General features: G+C 44.5%; 9 protein-coding genes and 1 non-coding gene across 10 annotated transcripts; 4 read left to right on the forward strand and 6 right to left on the reverse strand.

Moving 5' to 3' along the window:
- Positions 1-281: 281 nt before the first annotated feature.
- PXR1 (telomerase inhibitor) lies at positions 282-1,259 on the forward strand (the record flags this gene model as incomplete). The annotated part of the gene is made up of 1 exon (XM_002552166.1): positions 282-1,259. The coding sequence occupies one exon, from the start codon at positions 282-284 to the stop codon at positions 1,257-1,259; it is 978 nt and encodes a 325-aa protein (XP_002552212.1).
- Positions 1,260-1,416: 157 nt separating this feature from the next.
- On the reverse strand, positions 1,417-3,048 carry KLTH0B09812g (KLTH0B09812p; the record flags this gene model as incomplete). The annotated part of the gene is made up of 1 exon (XM_002552167.1): positions 1,417-3,048. One exon carries the CDS (start codon positions 3,046-3,048, stop codon positions 1,417-1,419), a length of 1,632 nt encoding a protein of 543 aa, XP_002552213.1.
- A 698-nt stretch (positions 3,049-3,746) lies between these two features.
- On the reverse strand, positions 3,747-5,387 carry KLTH0B09834g (KLTH0B09834p; the record flags this gene model as incomplete). The annotated part of the gene is made up of 1 exon (XM_002552168.1): positions 3,747-5,387. The coding sequence occupies one exon, from the start codon at positions 5,385-5,387 to the stop codon at positions 3,747-3,749; it is 1,641 nt and encodes a 546-aa protein (XP_002552214.1).
- A 785-nt stretch (positions 5,388-6,172) lies between these two features.
- FKS3 (putative 1,3-beta-D-glucan synthase) lies at positions 6,173-11,461 on the reverse strand (the record flags this gene model as incomplete). The annotated part of the gene is made up of 1 exon (XM_002552169.1): positions 6,173-11,461. One exon carries the CDS (start codon positions 11,459-11,461, stop codon positions 6,173-6,175), a length of 5,289 nt encoding a protein of 1,762 aa, XP_002552215.1.
- A 1,247-nt stretch (positions 11,462-12,708) lies between these two features.
- On the forward strand, positions 12,709-13,926 carry SCW10 (putative family 17 glucosidase; the record flags this gene model as incomplete). The annotated part of the gene is made up of 1 exon (XM_002552170.1): positions 12,709-13,926. One exon carries the CDS (start codon positions 12,709-12,711, stop codon positions 13,924-13,926), a length of 1,218 nt encoding a protein of 405 aa, XP_002552216.1.
- A 254-nt stretch (positions 13,927-14,180) lies between these two features.
- Positions 14,181-15,971, reverse strand: CWC22 (U2-type spliceosomal complex subunit CWC22; the record flags this gene model as incomplete). The annotated part of the gene is made up of 1 exon (XM_002552171.1): positions 14,181-15,971. One exon carries the CDS (start codon positions 15,969-15,971, stop codon positions 14,181-14,183), a length of 1,791 nt encoding a protein of 596 aa, XP_002552217.1.
- Positions 15,972-16,069: 98 nt separating this feature from the next.
- On the forward strand, positions 16,070-16,927 carry CAB4 (putative pantetheine-phosphate adenylyltransferase; the record flags this gene model as incomplete). Its single annotated transcript, XM_002552172.1, has 1 exon — positions 16,070-16,927. The coding sequence occupies one exon, from the start codon at positions 16,070-16,072 to the stop codon at positions 16,925-16,927; it is 858 nt and encodes a 285-aa protein (XP_002552218.1).
- A 53-nt stretch (positions 16,928-16,980) lies between these two features.
- Positions 16,981-20,550, reverse strand: UBP15 (ubiquitin-specific protease UBP15; the record flags this gene model as incomplete). Its single annotated transcript, XM_002552173.1, has 1 exon — positions 16,981-20,550. One exon carries the CDS (start codon positions 20,548-20,550, stop codon positions 16,981-16,983), a length of 3,570 nt encoding a protein of 1,189 aa, XP_002552219.1.
- Positions 20,551-22,164: 1,614 nt separating this feature from the next.
- Positions 22,165-24,588, forward strand: YME2 (Yme2p; the record flags this gene model as incomplete). Its single annotated transcript, XM_002552174.1, has 1 exon — positions 22,165-24,588. The coding sequence occupies one exon, from the start codon at positions 22,165-22,167 to the stop codon at positions 24,586-24,588; it is 2,424 nt and encodes an 807-aa protein (XP_002552220.1).
- Positions 24,589-24,853: 265 nt separating this feature from the next.
- KLTH0B09988r lies at positions 24,854-24,956 on the reverse strand. Its single transcript has 2 exons — positions 24,920-24,956; positions 24,854-24,897 (listed from the first exon to the last, which is right to left on the reverse strand). It is a non-coding gene; the product is annotated as a tRNA-Leu (tRNA).
- Positions 24,957-24,995: the final 39 nt, after the last annotated feature.

Raw genomic sequence — 24,995 nt, forward strand, 5'->3', positions numbered from 1 at the left:
TGTACATAAATTCATTGAATTTTAGCCCTGCATTGTATAATGAGTATGAAATCTTAATTGTAACCCATAAAGTATCATGGCTCTGCCAGAGCATCGCTAACAGTTTGAGATGACCTTTATTTTTTATGGTACATTTTTTCCGGGCATCGCTCGAAGATCAAAAAAATAGAAATTTTCAAAATTTTCTTGAGATGAGATGAGCTCTACTGTTGAACAACATTTAGGTGAGCGTCTGGTAACTTGCATCTTTCGAAGTCAGAGAAACTCCCCTTGTCTGAGGAATGGGTCTAGCGGCAACAAAGAATAAACAAAAGCTGGGGCTCGACCCTAGAAACACAGCGTGGAGTAACGATACTTCACGCTTCGGTCACAAGCATCTCGAAAAGATGGGCTGGAGGCCCGGTTCCGGTTTAGGAATGATGCCAAATGCAACCACAACACACGTCAAAGTGTCTATCAAAGACGACAACCTCGGGCTTGGAGCGAAATTACGCAAGAAAGATAAAGCTGATGAATTCGATAGCGGTGAATGCGCAGGTTTGGATGCCTTCCAGCGCCTTTTGGGGAGACTCAATGGGAAGGAAGATTCTGTGTCAAACGAGCTAGATATCCAAAAGAAGCAAAACATAATCAACGGAAAGTGGGGGATTCATTTTGTCAAGGGTGACGTCTTAGCAAGTACATGGGACGCCAAAACTAAGACGTTAAAATTATACAGTAACGAAAGCACCAAGAGAAAGCTTGATAGCGAAGATGAAGAATATCCGAGTTCTAGAGAGAGCAAAAGGAGCAAAAAGAGTAAAGAGAGTCGAAAAAGCGACAAAAAGAAGGACGTGAGCGAAGAGGACAAGGAAACTGTCAAAAAAGGCGATAAGAGCAGGAAGGACAAAGACAAGAAACTTAAGAAGGACGGGGATACTAAAGACAAGAAAGAGAAGAGAGTCAAGAAGGAGAAGAAAGATAAGAAGGACAAGAAGGACAAGCATAAGATGAAAAAAACCGAAGACAAAAAACAGAAGCACAAGAAGAGCGAGAAGGACCGCGACGAGAAACACAAAAATAAAAAAGACAAAAAGCGAGAGTACAAGAGCAGCAAATCGAACAAGGTTAGTCGTGAGTCCATGTTGAAGCCAAGAGATCCTCAAGAAAATGCTATCGCGTCAAGGCTCTCAGTTCGTTCAAAATGGATCAAGCAAAAACGTGCAGCAGTTATGGATGCTCAGGCTTTAAACGAAATTTTTATGGTGACCACCCAATAAACAAGAACATTCAACTATTATTTTAGACAGGGGCTATTCGGAAGCAGGTTGGCCTCAGCTTCCTGGAGCTTTAATAAACAGCTTCGTGTAATATATATGTATCCCGTAAAATTACACGCTCTAAATATGCATACATCCTCTTTAAAAATTAGCAAACTTAAAACACTATAGAGCCAAGCCCAACGCTGGCCGATGCAACCATGATTGCTACCAACCAGAGGCCAGCTGGTGAGGCTGGCTTAACTTGGATGCCCCCACTTTTCTTGCTGTTAGATGATGACGAAGCTGATGAACTGGAGTTAGAGGAGGATGCAGAGCTACCAGAGCTATTGGAATTCGAAGAGCCAGTTGATTTAGCACTGGCTGTCGCAGAAGACAGCTTAGCTTGGCAGGATGAGGCTTGGCTAGTAGAGGATGCCAAAGATGCTGAACCACTGAAGGAACAGTCAGACTTGTTCTTGCCATTTTTCTGGTAATACTTGTCTAACAAGAACGAAAGCTTGATATCAGCGTCACAGAACGAATACTCGCCATAATTTCCAGCAGAACCGTCAGCTGTAATTTCATCACAACCAATTTTGTCGCACAAATACGAAAATAAATCTCCATAATCCTTTGATTCAACGTCATCTGCCAGCACGCAAGAGAGCGAGCTCTTCAAACAGTCGCACACGTCTTTGTCAGGAGTTGGCGGAAGCTCAGTGGATGCATTCCAGTTCGTACCAGTTGCAGGACACTTCAAAGATGTTGTGCTGGGAGTGTAAGAGTTTTTGTTGACCGAAGATGGGGAAACAGAAGCGATCTCTTTCTTTAGGTTGTTGTAATCATCTAAAGTTTTCACTGTGTTTCCAGATGTTGATACCAACCCATATTTGTTTGCTTCCTCAAAATACATGTAGACGATACCACCCGACCATACATCAGTCATATCATCACCATATAAAGCTTCAACTTCTTGAAACTTTCTTGGAGGAGATTCGTTGCAGCCGTACTCTGAGAAAAATGCAGGGATGCTGAGATTGGAAAACTCTTTGGTTCTGTCCTCGTAACCAGAAGATTGGAAAGTTGAAGATCCGCACCACTCATACATATTAATACCGTAGAAGTCTGCTTTGACATCATCATCTCCGCAAGCAAAGTAGTCGGCCATACTTACTCTTGTTTCTTCGTCATCATTTGAAGAGTATCCAACTGGAATATTTCTGTATCCCTTGTCCTTCATGTATTTCTTCGTATCTCTAATGGCAGCCTTCACAAAGGGCGAGGCATTGGTATTGGACTTGTTGTTGGTAACTTCGTTACCCGCAAAGAATCCCAACACGTTAGAGTAGTTAGCGACCGCATCTACGACACTAGTGTATCTCTCGTAAAGATCGAGAGTCCACGCAGGTGAGTCGCGGTTAATGGATTCCGAGGGTTCGGACAAGTCAGCAATAACATATATCCCCGCATCGGCGAAAGCATTCATACATTTGCTGTGGTCCAGACTTGTATTGAGGGCGTATACGCGCACAACGTTTGTGTGGACGCCAAGCAGGTATGGAAGATCCCTGGAACAAGTTTCATAATCGGCCAGGGGGTCAACAATGGTGTCTTCATCACCTGCGGTTGAGTTCGCGGTGTCGGCCTGGTAAGCAACACCTTTCATGTAGAATTGGGAACCATTGTTTGAGAAAAAGAACTTGTTGCCTTTGACCTCGATGGCAGGGGTGGTATCGTTTCCATCGGCAAGAGCCAGCTGAAGCACCGATAAGAGAGAGAGTAGTAACGAAGATGTAGCAAACCTCATATAGGAAATAACTCTGTCCAACTAATTTCGACCGCTTACCAGCAGCTTCAAGTTGAGCTTAATCCGCACAAAGATGTCCCACACTTATATAAAATACCGGAATGCCTTCTGGCGGTCCTTGAGATGCGACGCGGTCCATGAACTACGACGTGGTCTCCTTCTGGACTGTAATGCACGAAAAGACTGAGCACTGCTCAATACTGAATTTCGCCAAAAGAAACAACGTTTCCTCCGACCGTGTAAGCACCTTCATCTTTCCTTGATTTGCAGCGTTCGGCTTATACCCTGCGCATCCTCACGACTTGGCCAAAAGTTTCGCGAAGACTGTTTACCTCTTCCCCGAGCACTAGAGGATTGACCCTTTTTTGTTCGAGACTTCCAAGAAATCTGTTTTTGTTTCGTTTTTCCGGACTTGCAACAATATATAGCTTGGCCAGACCATCTATAGACACGAACTTTAAGGCCCAACGGGTTTTGAAAGCCTAGAACACATAAGCCGTAAGGTTTCAAGCCTACGAATAAGGTCTAGACAAATAGAATGCGGATCTCCCATACTATCGCCCGCCATGAAGTAGGAAGCGGCTTTTGGTTGAATTCTTAAGAGCAGAAACAAATATATATAACACGACGCAGCACTTAGTCTGCTACAATGAAAGTACTAGCTATGTCGCCTAACAGCAGTCGGGTGCGCTACTCGCTTAAGCGATAACAAAGCCAACGCCAGCGGTGGCACCGATGGCCACAAAGGCAGTCAGCAGTATCTGAGCGACAGACTTAGGAGAGTTTGTTGAGGCAGCGTTCTTTTTGTCCGAGGAGCTTGAGGAAGATGAAGAGCTCGAGGACCCAGACTTAGAGCCAGAGTTGGAACCGGTGCTGATGGAACTAACGCCGGTAGCGGAAGACAAACCAGTGGCGGAGCCAGTGCCTTGAGAACCGATTTGGCTCAAGATAGAAGAGCAGGTGGAGGCGGTGCTTGCGGTTTGCAGAGAAGCGGAGCCACTGAAGCTACAAGCAGACTTGCTGGAACCGTTGCTCTCATAGTATTTGTTCAGGACAAAAGAAAGCTTAGACTTGGCATCGCAGAAGGAGTAAGATCCATAAGTGCCGTTAGATCCGCTGGCAGTGATGCCGTCGCAAGAAATGACACCACAAACGTAGTCAAACAGGTCCTGGTAGTCATCCTCGTCAACATCATCGGCAACGACGCAAGACAAGGAACCAGACATACACTCGCACACTTGCTGGTTAGGAGTTGGAGGCAAGCTGGTAGCAGCCTTCCAGTTCGAGTTTGTGGCAGGGCACGACAAAGTCGCATTCGAGACAGTGTAAGTCTTAGAGTTAACAGAGGTTGGGGAGACGCTCTTGATCTCCTCAGAGTAGTAGCTGTAGTCAGACAATGTGCTAACTTTGTCGCCAGAGACGGACACAAGGCCGTAGTTGTTGGCTTCCTCGAAGTACATGTAGACGATACCACCGGACCACACGTCAGTCATGTCATCACTGTAAAGAGTACCGACTTCTTGGAACTTTCTTGGTCTGCTTTCTATGCAACCATACTCAGAGAAGAAGATAGGAATAGTCAAGTTGGAAAACTCTTTGGTTCTGTCCTCGTAACCGGAAGACTGGAAAGTAGAAGAGCCACACCACTCATACATGTTAATACCGTAGAAGTCGGCTCTGACGTCTTCATCTCCGCAAGCGAAGTAGTCGGCCATGCTGACTCTAGTTTCCTCATCATCGTTTGTGGAGTAACCGACAGGAATGTCTCTGTAGCCCTTGTCCTTGATGTATTTTTTGCAGTCTCTGATAGCGGCCTTAACGAAGGCGGAGGCAGCAGTGTTCGATTTGTTGTTGGTGACTTCGTTACCGGCGAAGAAACCCAAGATGTTGGTGTAGTTGTGCATGGCATCAATGACGTCAGTGTAACGCTTGTACAGCTCAAGATCCCAAGCAGGGTCGTCTCTGTTGATGGATTGAGAAGGCTGAGATAGGTCTGCAATAACATAGATACCAGCGTCATTCAAAGCTTGCATACACTTGGTGTGGTCCAAAGAATTGTTCAAGGCATACACACGGATGGTGTTGGTGTCCACAGCCTGCATGTATGGGATATCTCTGGAACAGGTCTCGTAGTCAGCGAGCGGATCGTTGAAACTCTCGCCGCTGGTTGTGTTGGCTGTGTCTTGCTGGTAAGCAATACCCTTCATGTAAAACTGGGAGCCATTGTTCGAGAAAAAGAACTTGTTACCCTTGACCTCGATAGCAGGCAGATCGTCGGCCACAACGCGACTTGTCAACAGCGACGCTACTGACAGGGCTGTAATCTTGCGAAACAACATTCTTGAATTCTGTTCTCTAGCGGTGGGAAGTCTAGTCTGGAACTACAGTCTAGCGATCGTATGGTTCTAGATGGACCTTCAACAACACTGTTCGAGATTTTGGGTTCGAAAGTTATCCTAAAACTTTCTGAATCCGGCCCGTTTTTATTTGGAAATCTGTTCGATCCGTCCGCATCGAGGCTTTTTGGCGCAAGATACGTACCTCTCGCTGTCCACGAAAAACTTAAATTTTTTCGCGGCCAGCCACCAATTTTTAATCCAAACATGGAAACCGCGTCGGGTTCGCGACGAGTTAGTCCGACAAAAATCGTAATAAGTGCAGGTGCCGCGCCACGCCGCGCCTCGCTGAATTTACAGGTGCTGAACGCCCACTTTCTACACCTGTTTGGATGCTACTAGATACCGTTAGTCGCATGGAATTAACCCGTTAATAGTGATTCACGTGTACCGTCTTTTTCTGCATCTTGCGGAAATTAAAAGGAAAGTCGGTCACCGTTAGAGATTTTCGTTTTCCCGGAGGTATAGCTACTGCTTTTTTGCACGGATGGGGAAATAACAATTGTAAAATTTACCTCATACGGCAAAGAATAACAGTCAACGTCTGCTTCTAGACCAGGCACGTCAGACACTTTGTACTCAGGCAACTCCCAAAGGATTCATAGATCGACCGTAGGCACTTTGCTTTTGTAAGGGTTTCTTTTTATGTTCTGCGCCCGCCACGTAGGCGGGGTTCGATATTATTACGTAACGCGCTAGTACCAAATGGAAGCGGCGGTGCAGATCGGCTAGCGAACAGTTCTAAACACTGGCATCGGAGGAGTCGTAGTAAGAATGTAAGAAGGAGCCCGTGTTCCAGTGTCATTGTTGTCCTGGCTCTTTGGCTGAATGAGTCCATCCAAGAACGAATTCTTAAAAGTGTCAGGACCCAGTGGAAGGTTCTTCGCGGTGTAGAATGGGGCCACAAGGAGCCCTATGAACAAAAATAGAATAAGGCAGTGGATTGGAAGATATTTTTGTACAATGCGCCTCCTTCGAAGTTTCTGTTTCTTTGTATAGGCAAGCTTGTTGGATATTAAGCTTTTTGGTTTCATCCAAAACAACATCATTGAATGCCAATAATTTACAAAAGGTGTGAACACAAGAGGAAGCTGGACAAACAAAATCAAATGCCCTAAAATGAAGTCGCCGGCGAACAAGCTGCACTCTATGGTTTTGACAAACAGCTCCCTAGAAGGTTGAAGGACGGCAATCCAACCGATCCCGGTGGTGAACCATTTTCCAGACCACCAGGCCAGCTGAGATTTATTGTTTCTGTACTCGCGAGTCAAAAAGAATATTGTGATGACCTTGAAGACAAAGTTCTGAATGCTGATGCAGGCGATGAGGAGCGTGAGAGCCCTTGTGAAGCTCCAGCCTTCGAGACACCACATAACTTCAAAAGTAATGAGATATATTACAACGGCAAAACCATGGACAATTGCAGCAATGGTGGCTCCAACTTTTTTACAGCACAGAGACAGCAGTGGAGCTGCAAAAAAAGACAGCTGAAAGCATACAAACAAAACAATGAAATTGACAAAGATTGGCAAAAAGGTTACAATTCCAAGTCGTATGACCGCGCTTGTGGCTGTAGCTGAAGGTACGCCGGTTTGTGCATTGATGAATGTGTATGCAGTGAAGCTGAGGCCGGCAGTGAGCAAAGGAATGATGACTTCGGCAGCAAAAACGTCTGAAATTTGTGCTCTTCTTGTTTCAGAAGCGCTTTCTTCAGATATGTCACCAACGATTTTGCGTTTATAGCCTGTGAAGACTGCTCGGGAACTTCTCACATGCTCAATCCATGACTTCCTTTCATATTTTGAATTTCCCCGAGAAAGCCAGTGGATGAAATTTCTGTAGTCCACAAAAAAGTCAGTGAATGCAAACTGATGTGGATTGAAAAGAAAGGGCGCTAAACACATGGAGACCACCGTTATCCAGAACCACAATAGTGCGGGCTGCCACATCGAAACTGTAGCAAACAAGAGCATCAAAAATATTTTTGACCCCGCGTAAATTGATGTATTAGCGAATTTTGAGTACAGCTCAGGGAAGTCGAGTCTTGTAATGGCAAATCCTCTCCCTGTCGATATGTATTTGGCACCACCGAATGTTACATTTGTGAGAAGTGACCTTGCGTAAATTTGGCAGACAAAAACCTCGAAAAGTGGAGCGAGCGAAAACAAATGGTGAATTAGTCTAGAAAATGCCTTCCAAGCGCCCTTTTCTAACAGTTCTTGGATCAATAGAGGAGCAAAAGCGATAAAGAAAACAATAAAAATGGACAGCACAAAGATGTTCACCCAATGCAAAACTGGCAAAATGTTGTAACATCCAATTGGCCTCTCCAGATCTGTTATTGGAAGGTCTTTATTGTACTCGCACCGAATAACTTCATGATTGAGTGATCCCAGATTGATGAGTAGGATAAAGAAAATCTGTACCGACATTGTTATGAAAAGGTTGTTTAAGTGAAACCCCGCATGCGCATAAAAAAAGGAAAGGAAACGATCAATGGGTAGCTGAGTTCCTAGATAATAATACTCTCGAGATAATAACTGTTCGCCCATTCCTGCTCCTATTTTGGTGGTGAAGTTCATAATTGATCCGAACCCTAAATCCCTTCCTTTTCCGCATTGATAGTAATCGCTATGTTTTATCCTGCCTCCACGACACACTGCTGTCATTCCCGCATAAATGTCTTCATTTAAATGCAATCCCTTTTGAGCTTTTGAAATTCCCCCCCTTGTAGTCATGAAAATACCATTCAAAAAGTCTGGATGTCCATAGTGAAGTTTTCCCCCGATTTCTGCCAAAGTCCTAGCAAACAAAGTTCCAAAGGTTTGCTCTTTTCCAGCAGCTATATCCCCTAAGACCCCTATGTTTTCAGAGAAAATGTATTCCCGAGCGCCAACAATCGCGATGGGTGCATCGCCTCCGGAATCAACGCCAGGAATATATGGCATGCTTTGGTCTAAATCAAGTTCTTCGAATTCACCCAAAATAGATCTGATCTTGAGACATTCTTCAAGATAGTTGTCTTGATTTGCGTCTATCACCTGAATGTACTCCCCGCGGTAGAATATCAGAGAGTGATTTTGATTGTCGGATTTACCGTCTCCGAGAATAGGGTTTCCAGAAAGACGTATTTTGAATTGAGGTTTTCTTTCTCCGGTTGTATCTTCGAAATCGCAGTGACCATCGATTAAACAAGAATAAAATATTGCCTCGCCGTTTTCCTGGGGAACCTCTTCAAGGTACGAAATGCACATATCTGGGTAAGCCTTAAGTAAGAATTCCGCGGCTTCTCTCTCATGTCTATCAAATTTCTTCAACCGTTGCATTGCAACTACCATCCTGAATTTTTCTCTTGAGAGCCGATCTAGTTCCTCTTCGAGCAATTCAAAATCAGCACCATATTTTTGTATAATAGTGGGGTTCTCTATCCTGTAGAGAAGTTTTATAGCTTTCGAATAGTTCATAAAACCAGAGACCGTTCTATAAAGTGTCTGAAAACGTAAAGAGGCCCAAATTCTTGTTCTCAGGGTATACTCAGGGTCTGAGTTAGTGAAACCCATGCAATGATAAGGCAAATCTTCGATCTTAGCTTGGAAAAATTTTGATCTGTCGTCATATTCTTTCGAGACTCCTAACAGTCCTTCCTTCAGAACCTCACTTTCGCTCTCGCCTTGATCATTATTAATTGAGCAGTTTTCCACTGCTATCAATTTGGTATCACGAACAAAGCACTCCCACTCAGTTGGGTAGAGGTACTTCAAATACTCCAATAGGGTTATCCGAGACTTGGTAGATTCCTCTTTTATAATCTCTTTCAAGCTCAACAGAATCTTTTCAGAGTAATGAGGAATGAGAACGGTGAATGTCGGCATGCACTCAACTGGAATAGGCTCAGAGATGGGTGTTGACAAAGACTGTGCAAAAAAGGAGATTCTTCTTTCTGCCTCTGAGTTTTCTGGAAAAAAGTCCATGGACTTGAAAGTTGAATCGTCTTGGGCAACAAAGAAAGTAGGAGACTTCAAGGTTCTTTTATTCATGTTTGCAGAATCCACTTGTTGATATAAAAGCCTTTGAACATGCTCAATTGAAAGGAGGTGCTCACGATACATCGATATTATCATCGCGTTCCAAATCTGAGATACAAGAATTTTGGGCTTGTATTTGACATCCATTTCTGAAGTTGCTAGAATTTTAGAATGAATCCGCTTTGGAAGTCTGGAGTAAATATTCTTCCAGGGCGTCAAGATCGATGTTCCGAGAGAAAACGACAATATTATTGAGAATATGCAGTTGCATATGATGTACCAAAGGTAAGTATCCAGAAAAAATAACACGAGGTCGGTCAGTATCATGATTATTAGTGTAATCTTGGGCTGCAAGCGGCAGAGATGCGATCCCAGTAATGAGTCTCCATTGCACCTACTCATATCCATGATAGAAAGAACTCGAATGGGATCTCGCAGAGATAGGGTCAAGAAGAAATATGATTCTATGAACTTTCCGAGGAAAACAAAAAACCACAGGCCCCACGAAAACCACCGACTTCTACCCATGAGCTTAGGAAATTGTGCCGTGAAAGTCTGAGAAGATGTGTATCTTCTTTTTTTGCGACCTTTGAACAGGTACGATTCAAACAGCCCCCCTAAGGGCCTTATGGCGAAGAAAAATGTTGTCACAATCGCAATTATGAGCTGAATTATCGATGCTGTGTATGCGTAAGTTGAGTGAACATCCAAATCGAAAAACCCAAAAACGTAAACAGACGGCGCAAAATTGATTGCCAAGCAGACCAATAGCGCTATCATGCGTCGGGTCAGATGCTGGCCACCAGGCCACTTCCTTGGTACAAAACTCCATTCAAATAGCGTGGCTACTATCTGGATGATACACGTTAAGGTACCGCCCAATGCAACTGCAGACAACCTCGCCTGCCGTGTAGGTGGGTTATTGAGGAGCTGAACGTAGTCCTTAGTGTACAGCGTTGGCGCGTTGAATGAGGTAAAGAACCAGAACGTAGAAAGGTGAATTATCCATATGCGATTGAAGTTTGTTGCGCAATGCATCCACGTTCTGGTTTCTTTGTAGGTTTTGTAGAAAGCCTTGGACCACAGGACATCTTTTAGACTCAAGTATCTCTCGTGCGACGGCTTGTCAATCAGGCGCTCCCCCGATTCAAGAACCAGCCTCTCGATGCCCTCGGGGTACCAAAAAAGCTGGTTCACGTCATCATAGCCGATGATGTCCTTATGATCTTTTTCGAGTCTAGTCATCTTGCCATTGGTTTCGTCCACGTGATATACTTGGGAGCGCAGGAAGCGGTAAAGCGGCGTTATTATGTCATCGAGGTAGGAGAACTCAGGCTTACTAGCCTGGCATACGTCCGCTTCACTCACATCGTGGTCCAGGGCGCACTTGAAAATGAAACACAGACACTCAGGAGTGAACCGAATCTGGTTTGCCTCTCCCCAGCACAAAAAATACAGCGCAAGCTGCCGGGCCATCTGGCCAGGCTCCAGGTCGCGCATCCGCAGCTTCCACTTGTAGTCTGCAGTTGCAAAACTCTCGTTGATTTTGGGCTGGGTCTGCGTGAAGGGTAGCTTCGGGTGGCTATTCGCGAACTCCTCTTCCTGCTCCTTCCACAAGCGGATTTGCTCTTCGATGGACACCCCGCGCTCCTTAGCGTGCTTGAGATTGCGCTTGCGCGCTTTTCCGTGCAGCTTTAAGTTTTGGAACCCGATCTCCTCATCCAGATCGAGCTGCGCGGCAAAATACCACTTTTTGAAATTCGCTTCGTCGCCTCCGATGTACGACGCGTGAAGAGATGTTAGCGCGGTCCTTGCACTGGAGCGCCGCGCCCGCGAGTCAAGCTGCGCTAGCATATGCTGCTGCATGTTTTCCTTCGACGATTGCTGGAACCCAAACTTGCGCGCCAGATCGTCGAAGATGTCCCGGAGTTCGGTTCTGGTAACCGGCGCCTCGCCGTCATGATACCACGCAGAGAACTGCTCGTCTTCCATCTCAAACTTGCAGATGTGGGCGCGTGAACAAGAACATAAGATTTCAAGGGGCTGCAATTGTTCGCTTTTGTACCAATTTCTAAATAGCCGCCAGCTCCACAAAAAGAATTAGGGGTGGCTACGTCGCCGTATAGAGACACATTGCTGACCTGACACAAAAACGGCCAAACTTCACGTGCGGGGCGTGGGCGCGTGTCTGAATACCTGCTGAATCAGCATTCTACCCGCTCTTGCCAAGCCGCCTTCCATCGGATAATTACGCGAAATTTATTGTTTTGAATGCCTCAAACAACTTTTCGCCTCCCGTATGATGAAACACATACCCCACCCGCCCCGAATACGCCGAACCCGCACTGCCGGGCCAGAAACAAACGTTCACACGCCTGCACTGCCGGCGCGAAATCAAGAATCCTGCTTCTGCTCATACCGCGCTCATAACGCGCTCGTATCGCACTTACACCGCACCTGTCACGTTCATCGCGCCCGTCGCGTAAGCCACGCCAACCGCGTTAGGAAGTCATAGTTAACGAATGTCATCGCAGCGCCGCATTCTCTGCTATCGCGCTTCACGAAACACTATCGCTGCGAGTCACGTGAAAGGATCTTCCCGTATCATACCGGATCTGGCAAGCTTACCTGTGAGCGCTCCCCTTGTGCACCTTCTTCTGGGCGCGAACCTGCGCAAACCTGTGCTCACCTGCGCCTTGTTACGCCCTATTACGCCCTGCTACTCTCATACTGCAACTCTTGCGTTTCCACCATGCGGTGTGCGATTCACGGTGCGATCTGTGTACTCTTTCCTGATCTGGTAAATTTCATCGGGCGCGAAGGTCTTGTTTTGAGCTGAAGATCGAGAACAACGTGGTAACACGACATAAGAAAAAATTTTTGTGGGTGAATCCCATGGAACGTGCCTGTTCCATGGCGTAGAACACGCGCAGTAAAGTTTCGTTGTGCAGCTAAAGTCGAGTAAGATGCGGGAGACAGACGCGAGAGCGCGAGAGGGAATTTCCGAAGTGATAAAACATGGTGGTTTCGGAGGAAAAGCGTATTTCTTAAGAGGAGATTGTCAGTTTGTTCGCACTTGAGGTCGGAACTTAACTTGTTTTAGCTCACCAGAAGCACAAGAAGTCCAACTATCAGTCTTTCCTTTCCTTTTAAACTTCCGTCTAGTCTTCGCGTCTAGTGTGTCTCTCGTTCCAGCAAATCTGTGCCTGGTTTCCCTCTCTTTAAGTTAAAGCCCAAACATGCGTTTCTCCCAAGTTCTGTCTTCCGCGTCGATGATCGGCGCGTCGCTGGCGTCGCCCCTCGGCCATGAGCACGCCGAGCACAAGCGCGCTGTCGCGTACGTGACCAACGTGCAGACCACGACCGTCTACGGTACCGCTCCTCAGCAGATTGGCGGTGCGTCGACCACCGTGTCTCTGGACGCGTCCAACACGCTCGCACAGCAAGCCGCCACTCAGACCTCGTCCTTGTCCGAGGTTTCCAGAGGCGTCGCTGCCGTTCCTAGCGAGGCGACCTCGACCGTGTCTGAGTCGTCTTCCTCGAGCTCTGCCGCCTCGAGCACTTCTGTTGCGTCCAACTCTGCTGCTGCCTCGAGCTCTGCCTCCGCCTCTAGCTCTGCTTCCGCCTCGAGCTCCGCTAGCTCTTCGAGCTCTCAGGCCTCTTCTACCGCCTCCAGCTCCGTGGGCTCCGGTGGTGCCAAGGGTATCACCTACTCTCCTTACAGCGACTCCGGCTCCTGTAAGAGCTCTTCCCAGATCGCTTCTGAGCTGAGCCAGCTGTCCGGTTTCGACATCATCAGATTGTACGGTGTCGACTGTGACCAGGTTAGCGCTGTCTTGCAGGGCAAGTCCTCCAACCAAAAGTTGTTCTTGGGTGTCTATTACGTCAACGCTATCGAGGACGGTGTTAACGCCATCAAGGATGCCATCAACTCTTACGGTTCCTGGGACGACGTCTACGCTGTTTCCATCGGTAACGAGCTGGTTAACGGCGGTGAGGCCACCGTTTCCCAGGTTGGCTCTTACGTCGAGGAGGGTAGAACTCATTTGACCGCCGCAGGCTACAATGGTCCAGTCGTGTCTGTCGACACTTTCATCGCTGTCATTAACAACCCAGGCTTGTGTGACCACTCCGACTTCATGGCCGTCAACGCCCACGCCTACTTTGACTACAACACCGCCGCTGAAGACTCCGGTACCTGGGTCATGGAACAGATCGAGAGAGTCTGGGGTGCTTGCCAGGGTAACAAAAACGTTTTGATCACTGAATCTGGCTGGCCATCCGTTGGTCAAACCTTGGGCAAGGCTGTTGCTTCCAAGGAAAACCAGAAGTCCGCTATCTCCTCCATTAAATCTGTCTGCGGTAACTCTGTCATTCTTTTCACCGCTTTCAACGACTACTGGAAGGCTGATGGTGCCTACGGTTGTGAGAAGTACTGGGGTATCTTCTCCGACTAAGAACTTTGCCTTAAGTAAGGCCTCTGCCAATTCTTGCCCTAACTCTTATTATTCAATTCAAGGTTTATTTTTTTGGAGCTCATCAATGTCCTTGATGAAGGTCTTCAGGAACTTTTTGGTTCGCAATACCCTCTTTAATGTCAAAATGACAGCTATATATTATTTTTAAACATGGTTTTCTGAAGCTTGCGGAAGCTGCTGCTCTGTATCCTGGTAATAGCATGGAGTTTTAGTGATTGGATTAACTTGTCTCATTATGGCCCGAAACGAGTGTTGGGTGATCGAGATCTTCGCCTCGCAGGGGTCCTCGATCTCCGCCTCGTAGGGGTCCTCGATCTCCGCCTCGTAGGGGTCCTCGATCTTCTCCGAACCGATGTTCTTGAACGTGTGAGACTCTCTGAATATCGGGTTTGCGAGAACTCTTCATCCTGGGGTCTTCTATAACTACGTTCTAACGAATGTGAATTATCAGTCTCGCTGCTGGCCCGTTCACCTTGGATATATGCTTTGGTTTTTGGGCTCGATGAAGATCCCCGTCTGCTAAACAAAGAGGATCCTGACTCTGCCTCTGTGTCTTGTAAAGCTACCACTTTTTTCTCCATATCTGCAAGCGCTTGTCGCATGCCTTCTGTCAACCGACCAAGACCTATAGCCGTAAAATAATTGATTGAAAACCTACTTTTCTCTGCATCGTCTTTTGGAAAAAGGTTGACCAAGAAAGGCTGAATATACGGTTCGTCTAAACGCGCCTGCAGGGTGTCGATGCTTAAGTCCAAAACGAGTTCTTGAAACAGAAATTTGAGGTAAACTCTTCCCGCCGAGCTTGTCTCATTTGCATTCATGTGAACTGATTCAAAAACTTCGAAACCAAGATAGTCAGACGCTAAGATATGCCCCCAAAATTTCCCCATGTTTCGTACCTGGTTGGCTTGGAATTCATCAACAGCTGAGTAGTTATCATGAAAAGATTGCCCGAACGCCGCTTTCCAACTTTTATGACTTGAACACAGCCTTTCAGCGACAATGCCATAAAATTTGGAATAAGTCGTTTCTTGCGAACAAGCAGTGACCAATATATCAACAACTGCTTTCTTCTCGGAATCAGGAAACTTGTACTTCAGAATTTTGTGAGCCGCCTCATCTCCAGACAAGGAGCCTTTCAAAGTAAGATAGATTTTCTTTTTCATTTCTAATTCTCGGCTTTGCGTTTTGTCTTCAGCAGGTCTTTGTTCATCGGGAGTAGCATCTGTTCCTTCCAAGGCAAAAAGCTTTGACCTTAGTGTCTCTATTTCAGATTCTTTTTCCATAAAATTTCGGTCATATCTGAATTCTTCCAAGCTTTCGTCTGATGACGGAGTACTACTCTCTAGATCTAGTAGAAAAGTGTGGGTTACAGTTTCGTGGTCAGGCAAATGTATTCTTTTTGAAAGCTGAGGATAGTTTCTTTTACGGAGGTCAAACAAATCCTCAAAACGTCTGTAAACAGCCCTCTCAACTTTGTTCTCTTGGAAAAACTTTCTCAAGCTTTCGAACGCAAGATCGTGTGCTGTTTTCGCCACGAGCATCAGTTGTCGCCCGCATTTGCTTAGCACAAACATTGCAAGGCACGCAGAGTCCACGTTAACACCTTCCATCAAAAGGTGAAGGATCTGAAGAATTAGTATTTCGTGAAGAACCTCATAGTTGAAGAGTTCTGCTATCAAGGCAGCCATGGCATAGCACCCTTTGGAATTATGTGTTTTAAACGCATTGAGAAATCTAGATGTAGTTTCTTCGATTAAAAGCTCACCAAGTTGCGGTATATGTGCATTAAGCAAGCTTGTTAATGCTGCCAGTATCTCACTAGAATCTCCTGCTGATTGTTTTTGCAAAACGGAAGAAACAACTAATCTCTCTCCCCAAAGAATATTAACCGCGAATAATTTTCGGTATTCTTCAACAACTGAGGATCTCGTCAAACTTCGAAAACACTGCTTTATGTAACTCTTGAGATGATCCCAGCTTTCTTTTTGGAGTATAACAACATCTTGGTCTTCTTGGCTCATGTTGTGGTTCTTGTTTGAGTTCTATTTGTTCAGAATTCAAATTAAGCATTTTTCGTGATCATCCTTCGTCATCACAATTTTAAAGGACAAAGAGACAAATGCCAGCGGTAGCCATAACACTCAGTTCTTACAAAGAAACGGACCAAAATTTGCTTGACGGTGTCTTGGAAGACATTCTACCGCTCCTCGTGAAAGAAGGTTCTTCCTTGGACATAATAATAGTTGAAAAGATTCACTCTGTTGATTACCTTGACTACGTCTTAGGGAAGCTTTACAGCGGCACGCGTGAGACTCTGCTGGCAGAAGATCTCTATGATACACCTATTAATGTGTTATTCAACCAAGATCTATCGTCATACGTTGACAAAAAATGGGATCTGCTGATTACGGATAAAAATGAGGTTGTTCAACTTCCACATAAGGAACTGAGGAAAGTACGTCTTCTCAAAGAAGTTAATGAGCACGAACGCCAAGATTCTAGTAAAGACGATCCACTCTACATGGTGAGTGCACTTGGCGGAACTTTTGACCATCTGCACGATGGCCACAAAATTCTTTTGAGCGCTGCCGCTTTCTTAACAGTATCTAGGCTGATAATTGGTGTGACAGACCAAGAGCTATTGCAAAAAAAGCAGTTCCGTGAGCAGCTTGAACCATACGAAACCAGATCAGGCAACGTTAGATCTTTTTTGTCAAGAATCAAGCCATCACTGAAAGTCGAAATAGTTGCATTGAGAGATGTGTGCGGCCCCACGGGCGCTGTTCCTGAAATAGAAAGTTTGATTGTCAGCAGAGAAACCGTTTCTGGGGGGCAGATTGTCAACAACGCTAGAAGGAGTAAAGGGCTGAAAGAACTCAAAGTACATGTTGTTAACGTCCTTGGCGGTAAGGAAGAAGACGGATGGAAAGAAAAAATTAGCAGCACTGAACTTAGAAGAAGGTGCTCCTTAAAATAAAGGCACACAGTTCTTTTGGGTCTACTGTAATTTTATAATTACATAGATTAAGTCTAGTTTTTTATTACCATAGGCCTATCATGATATGTTTGGGTCCTTGTCCGATCTGGATGATCCATGCAGATATAGTCCAAATTATTCAAAACATCAAATAGTATGATCTCGCTAAGTTCTTGATCAGTAAAGTTCTGGAAGGACTTGAATGTTAGACCAGCTTCGGAACTTACTGTAATTCCAAGCTTGATCTTCGAGAACTCTTTGTGCCCTAGTCCAAACTTTGCGTGCAAGCGGTCCCAGGTCTGTAAGCAGTTCTCATTGGGCAACAAATTGAACAAAAATGATATTCCATGTCTGTTGTCTAGGTCTTTGAAATATTGAATGACTATCACAAGCTTTCCTTCTGTGGGGTTTGCACTTTTCGTTACAATACTTAGATCTTCTTCTTCAGTTTCATCCATCGAGTCAATGTTTTCTGGTGAAGATGCTTCCAGTTGTTTCACAAGTGCTAGCTCCTCAGGTAAAATTCGACCGAAAAATAAAAATGACTCGCTCAATTCTTCAAACACGTTCTCTTCTGACAATATACCTTGAAACTTGAAGTCGCAGTTTGTCCATATCAATATTTTGCTCTTTTGCTCGTCATCAAAGTGCAACCTCTGCTGCAGCTTATCCATAAACTCACCAATAGTACATGAGTTCGCAATCCTAAATTCATAAAGTTGGTAGTGGACGTAGCTGTCACTCAACCAGTAAAACTTGATGGATCTGAGATGCTCAAATTCTTTCAAAGGAATTGATAGCACCTCATATTCAAATGGCGGTATGGAATCTCTAGTGTAATTTTTGACCAAAAAGTCCGAAATTTTGCAGTCCCACTTGAGAGCAAAGCGCCCGTTCCCATAGATGGCAAAAGTACGAATGAAATGTGCACTTATTCCCGTTCTTTGTGAAATTTTTTGAGCAAGCTCTTGGTAGCTTGCCTTGGCAGATATCCACAATTCGAGGGGGCCATCGTTATTGCTTTCATCAGTAGCAACGTACTCTTCTTCGGCGTTAACGGTTCGCGTAAGACTTATTTTGATTCTGTACCTCAGATAGTCATAGTATTCTAGAAGAGAGGGGGGCTGAGACGAAAGGTTTTGTCTAGATTGCGTAGTGGAGAACGAAAGAATATCACCATCTACTAATTCTGATGCCACAAATTGCATCTCCCTCTCGATTGGTTCGATTGTGTCCGGCTGAAATTCTTCATAAAAAAATTCAGTAGTGTTAACAGAACAGAAGTGGCCTGCTAACTCTACCAGTTTGGAAACCTTATCAGTTCTATTGACAAGCGTGTGAGCAAACCCTTCCAAACGCCGAACTTCGGTATCAAAAACTTTTAGAAAAACTAGAACTTTAGGGGAATCTTCTTCTGGAGAACTTAGATATTTCGAGGACTCAGGAAAATTCTCTTCGTATGCAGCCTTTCTTATCTTGAGAACGCTTTCCGATGTAAGTCTTGAAGGAGGAATTATATTGGCCTTGAGCAACTCATTCAAAAATGCGAGTTCCAAGTACGGCTCTTCAACAAAAAAATCAATCGCAGTTGCACGCGAGATCCCCATTTTGTGTATAACTTGCTCTAACGATAAACTGTCGAGTTCAGGTGCAAGAATAGAATCGAGCCGCAGTGTGTAATTCTTTCTATAACTCATAATCCAATAGTTAACTCTATGCGTTCTTGGTAAATTCAATTTGCTGCTTATCTCGCTTTTAACATCCCGAAGTTTTGTAGTTTTCAAGATTTTCAGAGAAGAAGCATATTCACTTTCATCATGCAGTTCAGAACTGTATAACTTCGAGCGCTCATTGGGTGATAAATCAAATCCTTGATAGTTCACAAAATTGCTCATGGAATGAATATTGACCTTAGTGTACAAATGCATTTCTTCAAGCTCCTTGCGCTTTTGTTCGCGCTCTTTTAATTCTTTCTCAATGCTGGTCACAATATGTTGAGGGACATCTGTATCGGACACGTCCTCAAGGACGTTTTTCTCCATATCCTCTCGTATGTAGACAAGCATGTAAGCACTTGTTTGGCGCGCTATCAGATAATTTTGGTATTGCTCACGGGTCAATGATCTAAGTTTGTCATCTGGCAGTGGTTCATGACCAAAGTTTTCGTCAAAAGCTTGCTCTTTGGTAACACGCCAAACTTTGTCGTCATCGAATCTAAACCATTGGTCCCCCACATCTGGTTTAATCATTGCGTAATAGTGTCCGACAGAAATCTCCCCGGAGTGAACTAAAACTCCATGAAGATTGTAAACGCAAGGACCAGGATTTTTTTTCAAAACATCTGGATCAAGGTAAGGAGACAAGTCAATAGTTTCTGGAAACTCATATCTATCATTGATTTTGACCAACTGGTCGTAGTTGAAGTCATATTCAAACCTTTTCAGTTGCAAATGAAGGACAGAGGGAAAGCTTTCGAACACAACACCTTTCTTGGCATCTTGCAACCCATAATCCTGTGCTGCGTACTGATTTTCGCCATCCATTATTTCAACCTCAACATAATTGTCAAAAGATTCTTGCACCCCTTTTAAATTCTTGACGTTCAGCTGTATGTCCCAGAAGTCTTCAACCCGCGAGGATTCGTAATCTACGTTGATGCACCTAATGTAACTTTTCATTTTTCCAACGAAAAGCTCGTTCAGTGCCCCTTCGACTTCTGTTCCCTTCATACGTGTTTCAAGCCTGTCCATTAAAATACGATTCAGTTCTTGAACGTCATGCTGGGTGAAGGCATCGCCGGTATCCCATCCAAATGACCTCGTTAGCTCCAATGTGTCTAAGGTCTCATTAGACTTTTGAAGGAGGTAGAAAGAGCGCTGAAGCGCTAGTAAAACGCTGTCATTAGGAGATTCGTTTTCGGAAGGGATCTTATAAACTATCTTTCTGAAGAGCTTGGTAAAAAAGTACGACTGGAGAAGGGAGTTCAAGTAACATGTCGCACCTTGGTTTTTTAGTCCAATAAAGCCTGTTAGCTTTTTAGAGTCATAGTTCATAAAATTATGCCATAAGACTCCAGTGGGGTCTTTTAAAATTCTCACAAAAACTGACACGTTCAGTCGGCCATTTGATAGAAATCCTGAATTTTTGGAAGAGGTGCGCCTTTTCAGACTTTCTAGCTCAATATAGTTAGCGAAGCCCCAATCTGTGTCAGTAGCACTGAACCTGTGATGTGAAACATTGAAAAGCTGGCACTTTGTATCTTCTCCTGGCTTAGAGATGCCGATAGCAAACTGTGCACACACATGCCAATCTGGGTCAGTTGGCTCTAGGCACTGTTTCTCCTCGTTGAACTTTTCTTCTGGATGAGGCTCAAGATACATCGAAATTCCGCTGTTGTGGTTACCTTGTGGAAACAGAAGCACATCCCACTCGTATTCACCTATCCTAAAGCGAGGAGAAACATGTTTGTCCTGCTTCAATTGACTCCAGTTCCCGATATGCCACGTGAATGCTCCCTCACATTCAGTCTCTTGTGATTCCAACTCCGGTAGCACATCACTGATCCCTTTTCCCAGGTCGATTAGTTCACCAACATTCTCCTGAAAAGCAGGTTTCTCTGACATTATCACCCCTGAAGACTAATGGTGAGAAATAGCTTTTCTGGGTATTTAATTTAGATCTTGACTTAGTGTTCCTAACCATCAAGAAAGCTATATGTTCGCAATTGAAGCTCCCCTTAAACTTCAAAATAACTGTTTACGAAATGACGAGGACGTGGCCCTGGTGAACAGCTGTGCTCGCAAAATAATGCTCATCCTATTGCAACACCACATGATAAATGCTGTCGTTTAATCGATACAGTCGGTTTCCTCGAGAGAATTTAGTTAAAAAGATGAGCTTCTAGGAAGGCTCAAGCGTACAATTGTTCTAACTGAACTCGCTCTGCTGGCGTCGGTTGGGCACTTCAAAATTGGGCCTCGCGAATTGCTATTTGCCCTGGCGGAGTCTGAATGTGTTCCGTATGTTAATCATTTGGAGTTTCGCGCTGAAATGAATAACTGTAAAGTTTTTCGAAAGCCGGTTGGGGGAGCCTGTGCTTGAACTTGGACAGTATATCCAATAGTCGTGGTATTAACGCCATGTTTTGTCGCGGTAACAGCATACAGGAACAACTGTGTAGTGTTGGCTGAGCAAAACTTGAAAAGTTTAGCCCACCTACTTGTCAGTTACAGAAAGTGGCTGCTATCAGTCCCCAGTACCGTACAAAAAGTTAGACACTACGGCCAGGGACTAAATGGGCATGTTTTTGGGCTCCTATAGAGAGTCAAAGGATCGGATTTCTCTAACAAAATAGCGAAAGATGTGGACGATAAAGCTATACTTCTGGTTCGGTGCCATTTTTCTTTTTGTGCCCGTAAAATACCTGTTCCTAATGGCAAAATTAATCCAGTCATACTTTGGGTGAACCAAACAGCTTCATCCTATTATGGCTTGCGGTAAACGATACTACACGAACCGATCTGATTAATTTCTGATCTTGAATCGTTGCAACGCAAATCCTTTTGTATACATCGCCTTCGAGACTACCGTCTTCCTTATGCCATTGTTCTAAAGACATTTTACAGTGTCAAGGTCACGAACTCTGTTCTGCTTTGAGATGCTGGGAGGACAGATTAAGCACTTTGTAGCGATTAAGCTTGAAAATATTCAGAGTGCCACAAACCATTACAGGCCTGCAGAATCGAAGTAGTTCCCGGCTCACGGAAATGAATTTTGAACTGCTTTTTCCTGGCCGGGGCACTTGATTACATGCAGCAGATGCTTGCACAGAGACGGAAACAGCCTGGCCCATTCACAAATTAACCATACTACTAAAACTGGTTGATTAGCCTGCCCTTTTTACAACAAAAGTTAATATGACAAGGTGATGCCAGCAACCAAATACAGCACCTCTCTGTCCTTGGCTATCAATTATATCACGTCGCATACATTGGCGGAGTTGGGTCACCTGTTTTTTTCGTTTAGTTAAAGGCGCGCCAGCTTGTTATCCGCATATACTTGAGAAACAGCACGTGAACACCTTTCTGGCTATGATCTTCTCCTCATTTAATTGTTATTGTTACCCGTATATTGAACTTAGGGAAAATGAAAATGATATCATTGCAATAAGCTTAAATTTGGAGTACTCTTTACAGTTCCACATGATAATGGCCCGGTGAGTTTCAAGACATTTAGAGATGCTGGCGTTACTTAGCAGATCCCTCAGACCCGTGAGATACGGGCGAGTGAAACCTAATATCCTTCTGCCCTTAAAGAGACAAGTTTCCACCGAGATTCAGGAAAAGGATGAACAAGCTGGCGAATCAACAACCGCTACGGACACTGGTGTTATACATAAAACCGAAGAAGAAACTTTGATCTATTTCGATAATGTATACCCAAGAGCCACATCCCTTTGGAGTCCAACTCAGTGGTACAATATTCTCCTTACGAATCAATCAAGGGATGCAGTGCGTTCAAAGATCATGGAATTCGCAAGCCCGCCAAGAAACCCGATTCATGGCCTCGAGCTTAGGTCCACGATACCTGTTAAACGGGACGGTGGTGTATTTGCGACGTTCCTGGTCCCCAGAGACTACTCTAAAGCTCAAGTGAACTCGATAATCCAACAAAACACTGCCAAAGAATCATCCAAATCTATCCTCTCGTTTGTAACTAGAGCAGCTGCTTTTCCGGTGAAGGGGTCTCCTTGGATCGAAGACTTAAGAAGATTACCAAGCACAGTTATCAAGATTAAATTTGAAGGTCAGCCTCTTACCGAGGAGGAGATCTACTCTCTTTTCAGGCGCTACGGTACAATACTTGATATATATCCTTCAAAAAAGGGGGACACAGTTGCAACACTTAGGTACAGATCATATCGCGGTGCTATTTGTGCTAAGAATTGCGTTTCTGGAATGGAGGTGCACAACAGCACTATTCATGTGCAATATCAAAGACTTGCTGACGAACACATGATACGTGATTTTTTTGTTAACCACCAAAGGATTGCTATACCTTTGATGATTGCCTTGCTATCTATTGTTGCTGTATTGGTTTTTGACCCAATTCGTGAGTTCTCTGTGCGTCAGAAAATCACTCACAGGTTCGCCTTTTCCAGAGAAAACTACCTTATCAAGGAACTTTTTAAACTAACTTCCTTCACGGTATCATCTTTCAAGAGTCTAATAGGATCTGAAAATGTCGAGACAAACAAAAAGCAACTATGGGAAGAACGCATTGAAAAAGTGAGCGATTTGAAAATGTGGCTGGAAGAAAACAACAACACCTTTGTCATTGTTAGAGGTCCCAGAGGCTCAGGAAAGCACGACCTTGTCATCCAGCACACTTTGCATGACAGACCTAATGTTCTTTATCTGGACTGCGACAAGTTGATTAAGTCACGAACAGATTCCAAATTTCTCATGAATGCTGCAGCTGAAATAGGCTATTTCCCTATCTTCCCCTGGATCAATTCATTCACGAACGTCGTGGATTTGGCGGTCCAAGGACTAACCGGCCAAAAAACTGGTTTGTCGGAGAGTAAAGAAACTCAGTTTAGGAATATGCTAACAACAGCATTAATGGCAATAAGGCAAGTTGCTTTGAAAGGATATCACCCTATCGTTGGTAGGGGCGATGATGCCATCACTATGAAAGAAGAAGATTACCTACAGCAGCACCCTGAAAAGAAGCCTGTAATTGTCATCGATCGCTTTAATGACAAAGCTGAAATGAATGGTTTCGCTTACAAAGAGTTATCGGATTGGGCTGCCATGTTAGTTCAGATGAATATTGCGCATGTCATTTTCCTAACAGAGACAGTTTCTCCCAATCAATTGCTTGCCGACTCTCTTCCTAACCAGGTGTTCAAAACTCTCATCTTATCAGATGCATCTAAAGAATCTGCCCGTTCCTATGTTCTCGCATCCCTTGACCACACAGAGCCCCTAGACGATGATCAGGAGAAAAGTAAACCGATTATCTTATCTGATGATATTAAAAGAGAGCTTGATGAGTCTCTCGAACCGCTTGGAGGTAGGATGCTGGATCTTCAAGCGTTTGTGAGAAGGGTCAAATCGGGCGAAAACCCCAAGGAAGCTCTCGATAAAATGGTGGAGCAGGCACTTGAGCAGATAACGCAGATATTTTTGGCTGAAAATGTTGATCAGGTTAAGAGCGCACAAGCGTGGGAACTTATCGAAATGTTGAGTAAAGAGCCTGTTGTTGAATTTAAGAATGTTGTTTTCAGGCCTCTTTTCAAGTCGGCGCCCGAAGCAGGGCTACTGGAGCTGGAAAAAAACGGCTTGATTACTGTTTCAAGAGATAGAGGGGTTTTGAAGGATATTCGCCCGGCAAAGCCTCTTTACAGAGCTGCGTTTGGGTATTTGCTTAACGATAGTGAACTTTTTACAGTGCTTGAGACAGGTTATTTGTTGCGGATCATCAATTTCGAAACCAAAAGAATACAAAAGTGGGAAGAAGAACTGAAATCACTCGGAAAAGTGAGTGAACACAGGATGTTCAAAAGTCGACTTTTGTACCTAGCTGCCAAAATTGACGCCAGTAGTGATAGCATCAACAAATGCGAAGACAAGATCAAGGCGCTAGCCAGGTCTTAACTCAAATATATATAATTAATAGGCGATGCAAAAATAGGCAGGAATCGAAGCTTAACCATGCGGTTGTGTCCACGGTTTCGTTTTGTTCATTTATTTATCCTTTTGTTCCGGTAAAGTTGTGTTATGTTGTGCGTGAGGAATTATAACAATGGGTGTGAAAAGAATAAAACAGTCATCGCCAGGTTGAGATCAAATACAAACGCAACATACCATTTCATATCCCAGTAACTCTATCACGTGACTGAAAAGCAAATGTCAAAAATAATGAGAGCTAAGGGGTTCGAACCCTTGCATCCGTAGATATCAGAATATCTTGTGTTTTACAACAGGACCTGGATCTGACGCCTTAACCACTCGGCCAAACTCCCAATTGTAAAGAGCTGGAAATTGAGAAATTATAGAAGGCA

The sequence above is a fragment of the Lachancea thermotolerans genome, assembly GCF_000142805.1.
Source record: "Lachancea thermotolerans CBS 6340 chromosome B complete sequence".
NCBI lineage: Eukaryota > Fungi > Ascomycota > Saccharomycetes > Saccharomycetales > Saccharomycetaceae > Lachancea > Lachancea thermotolerans.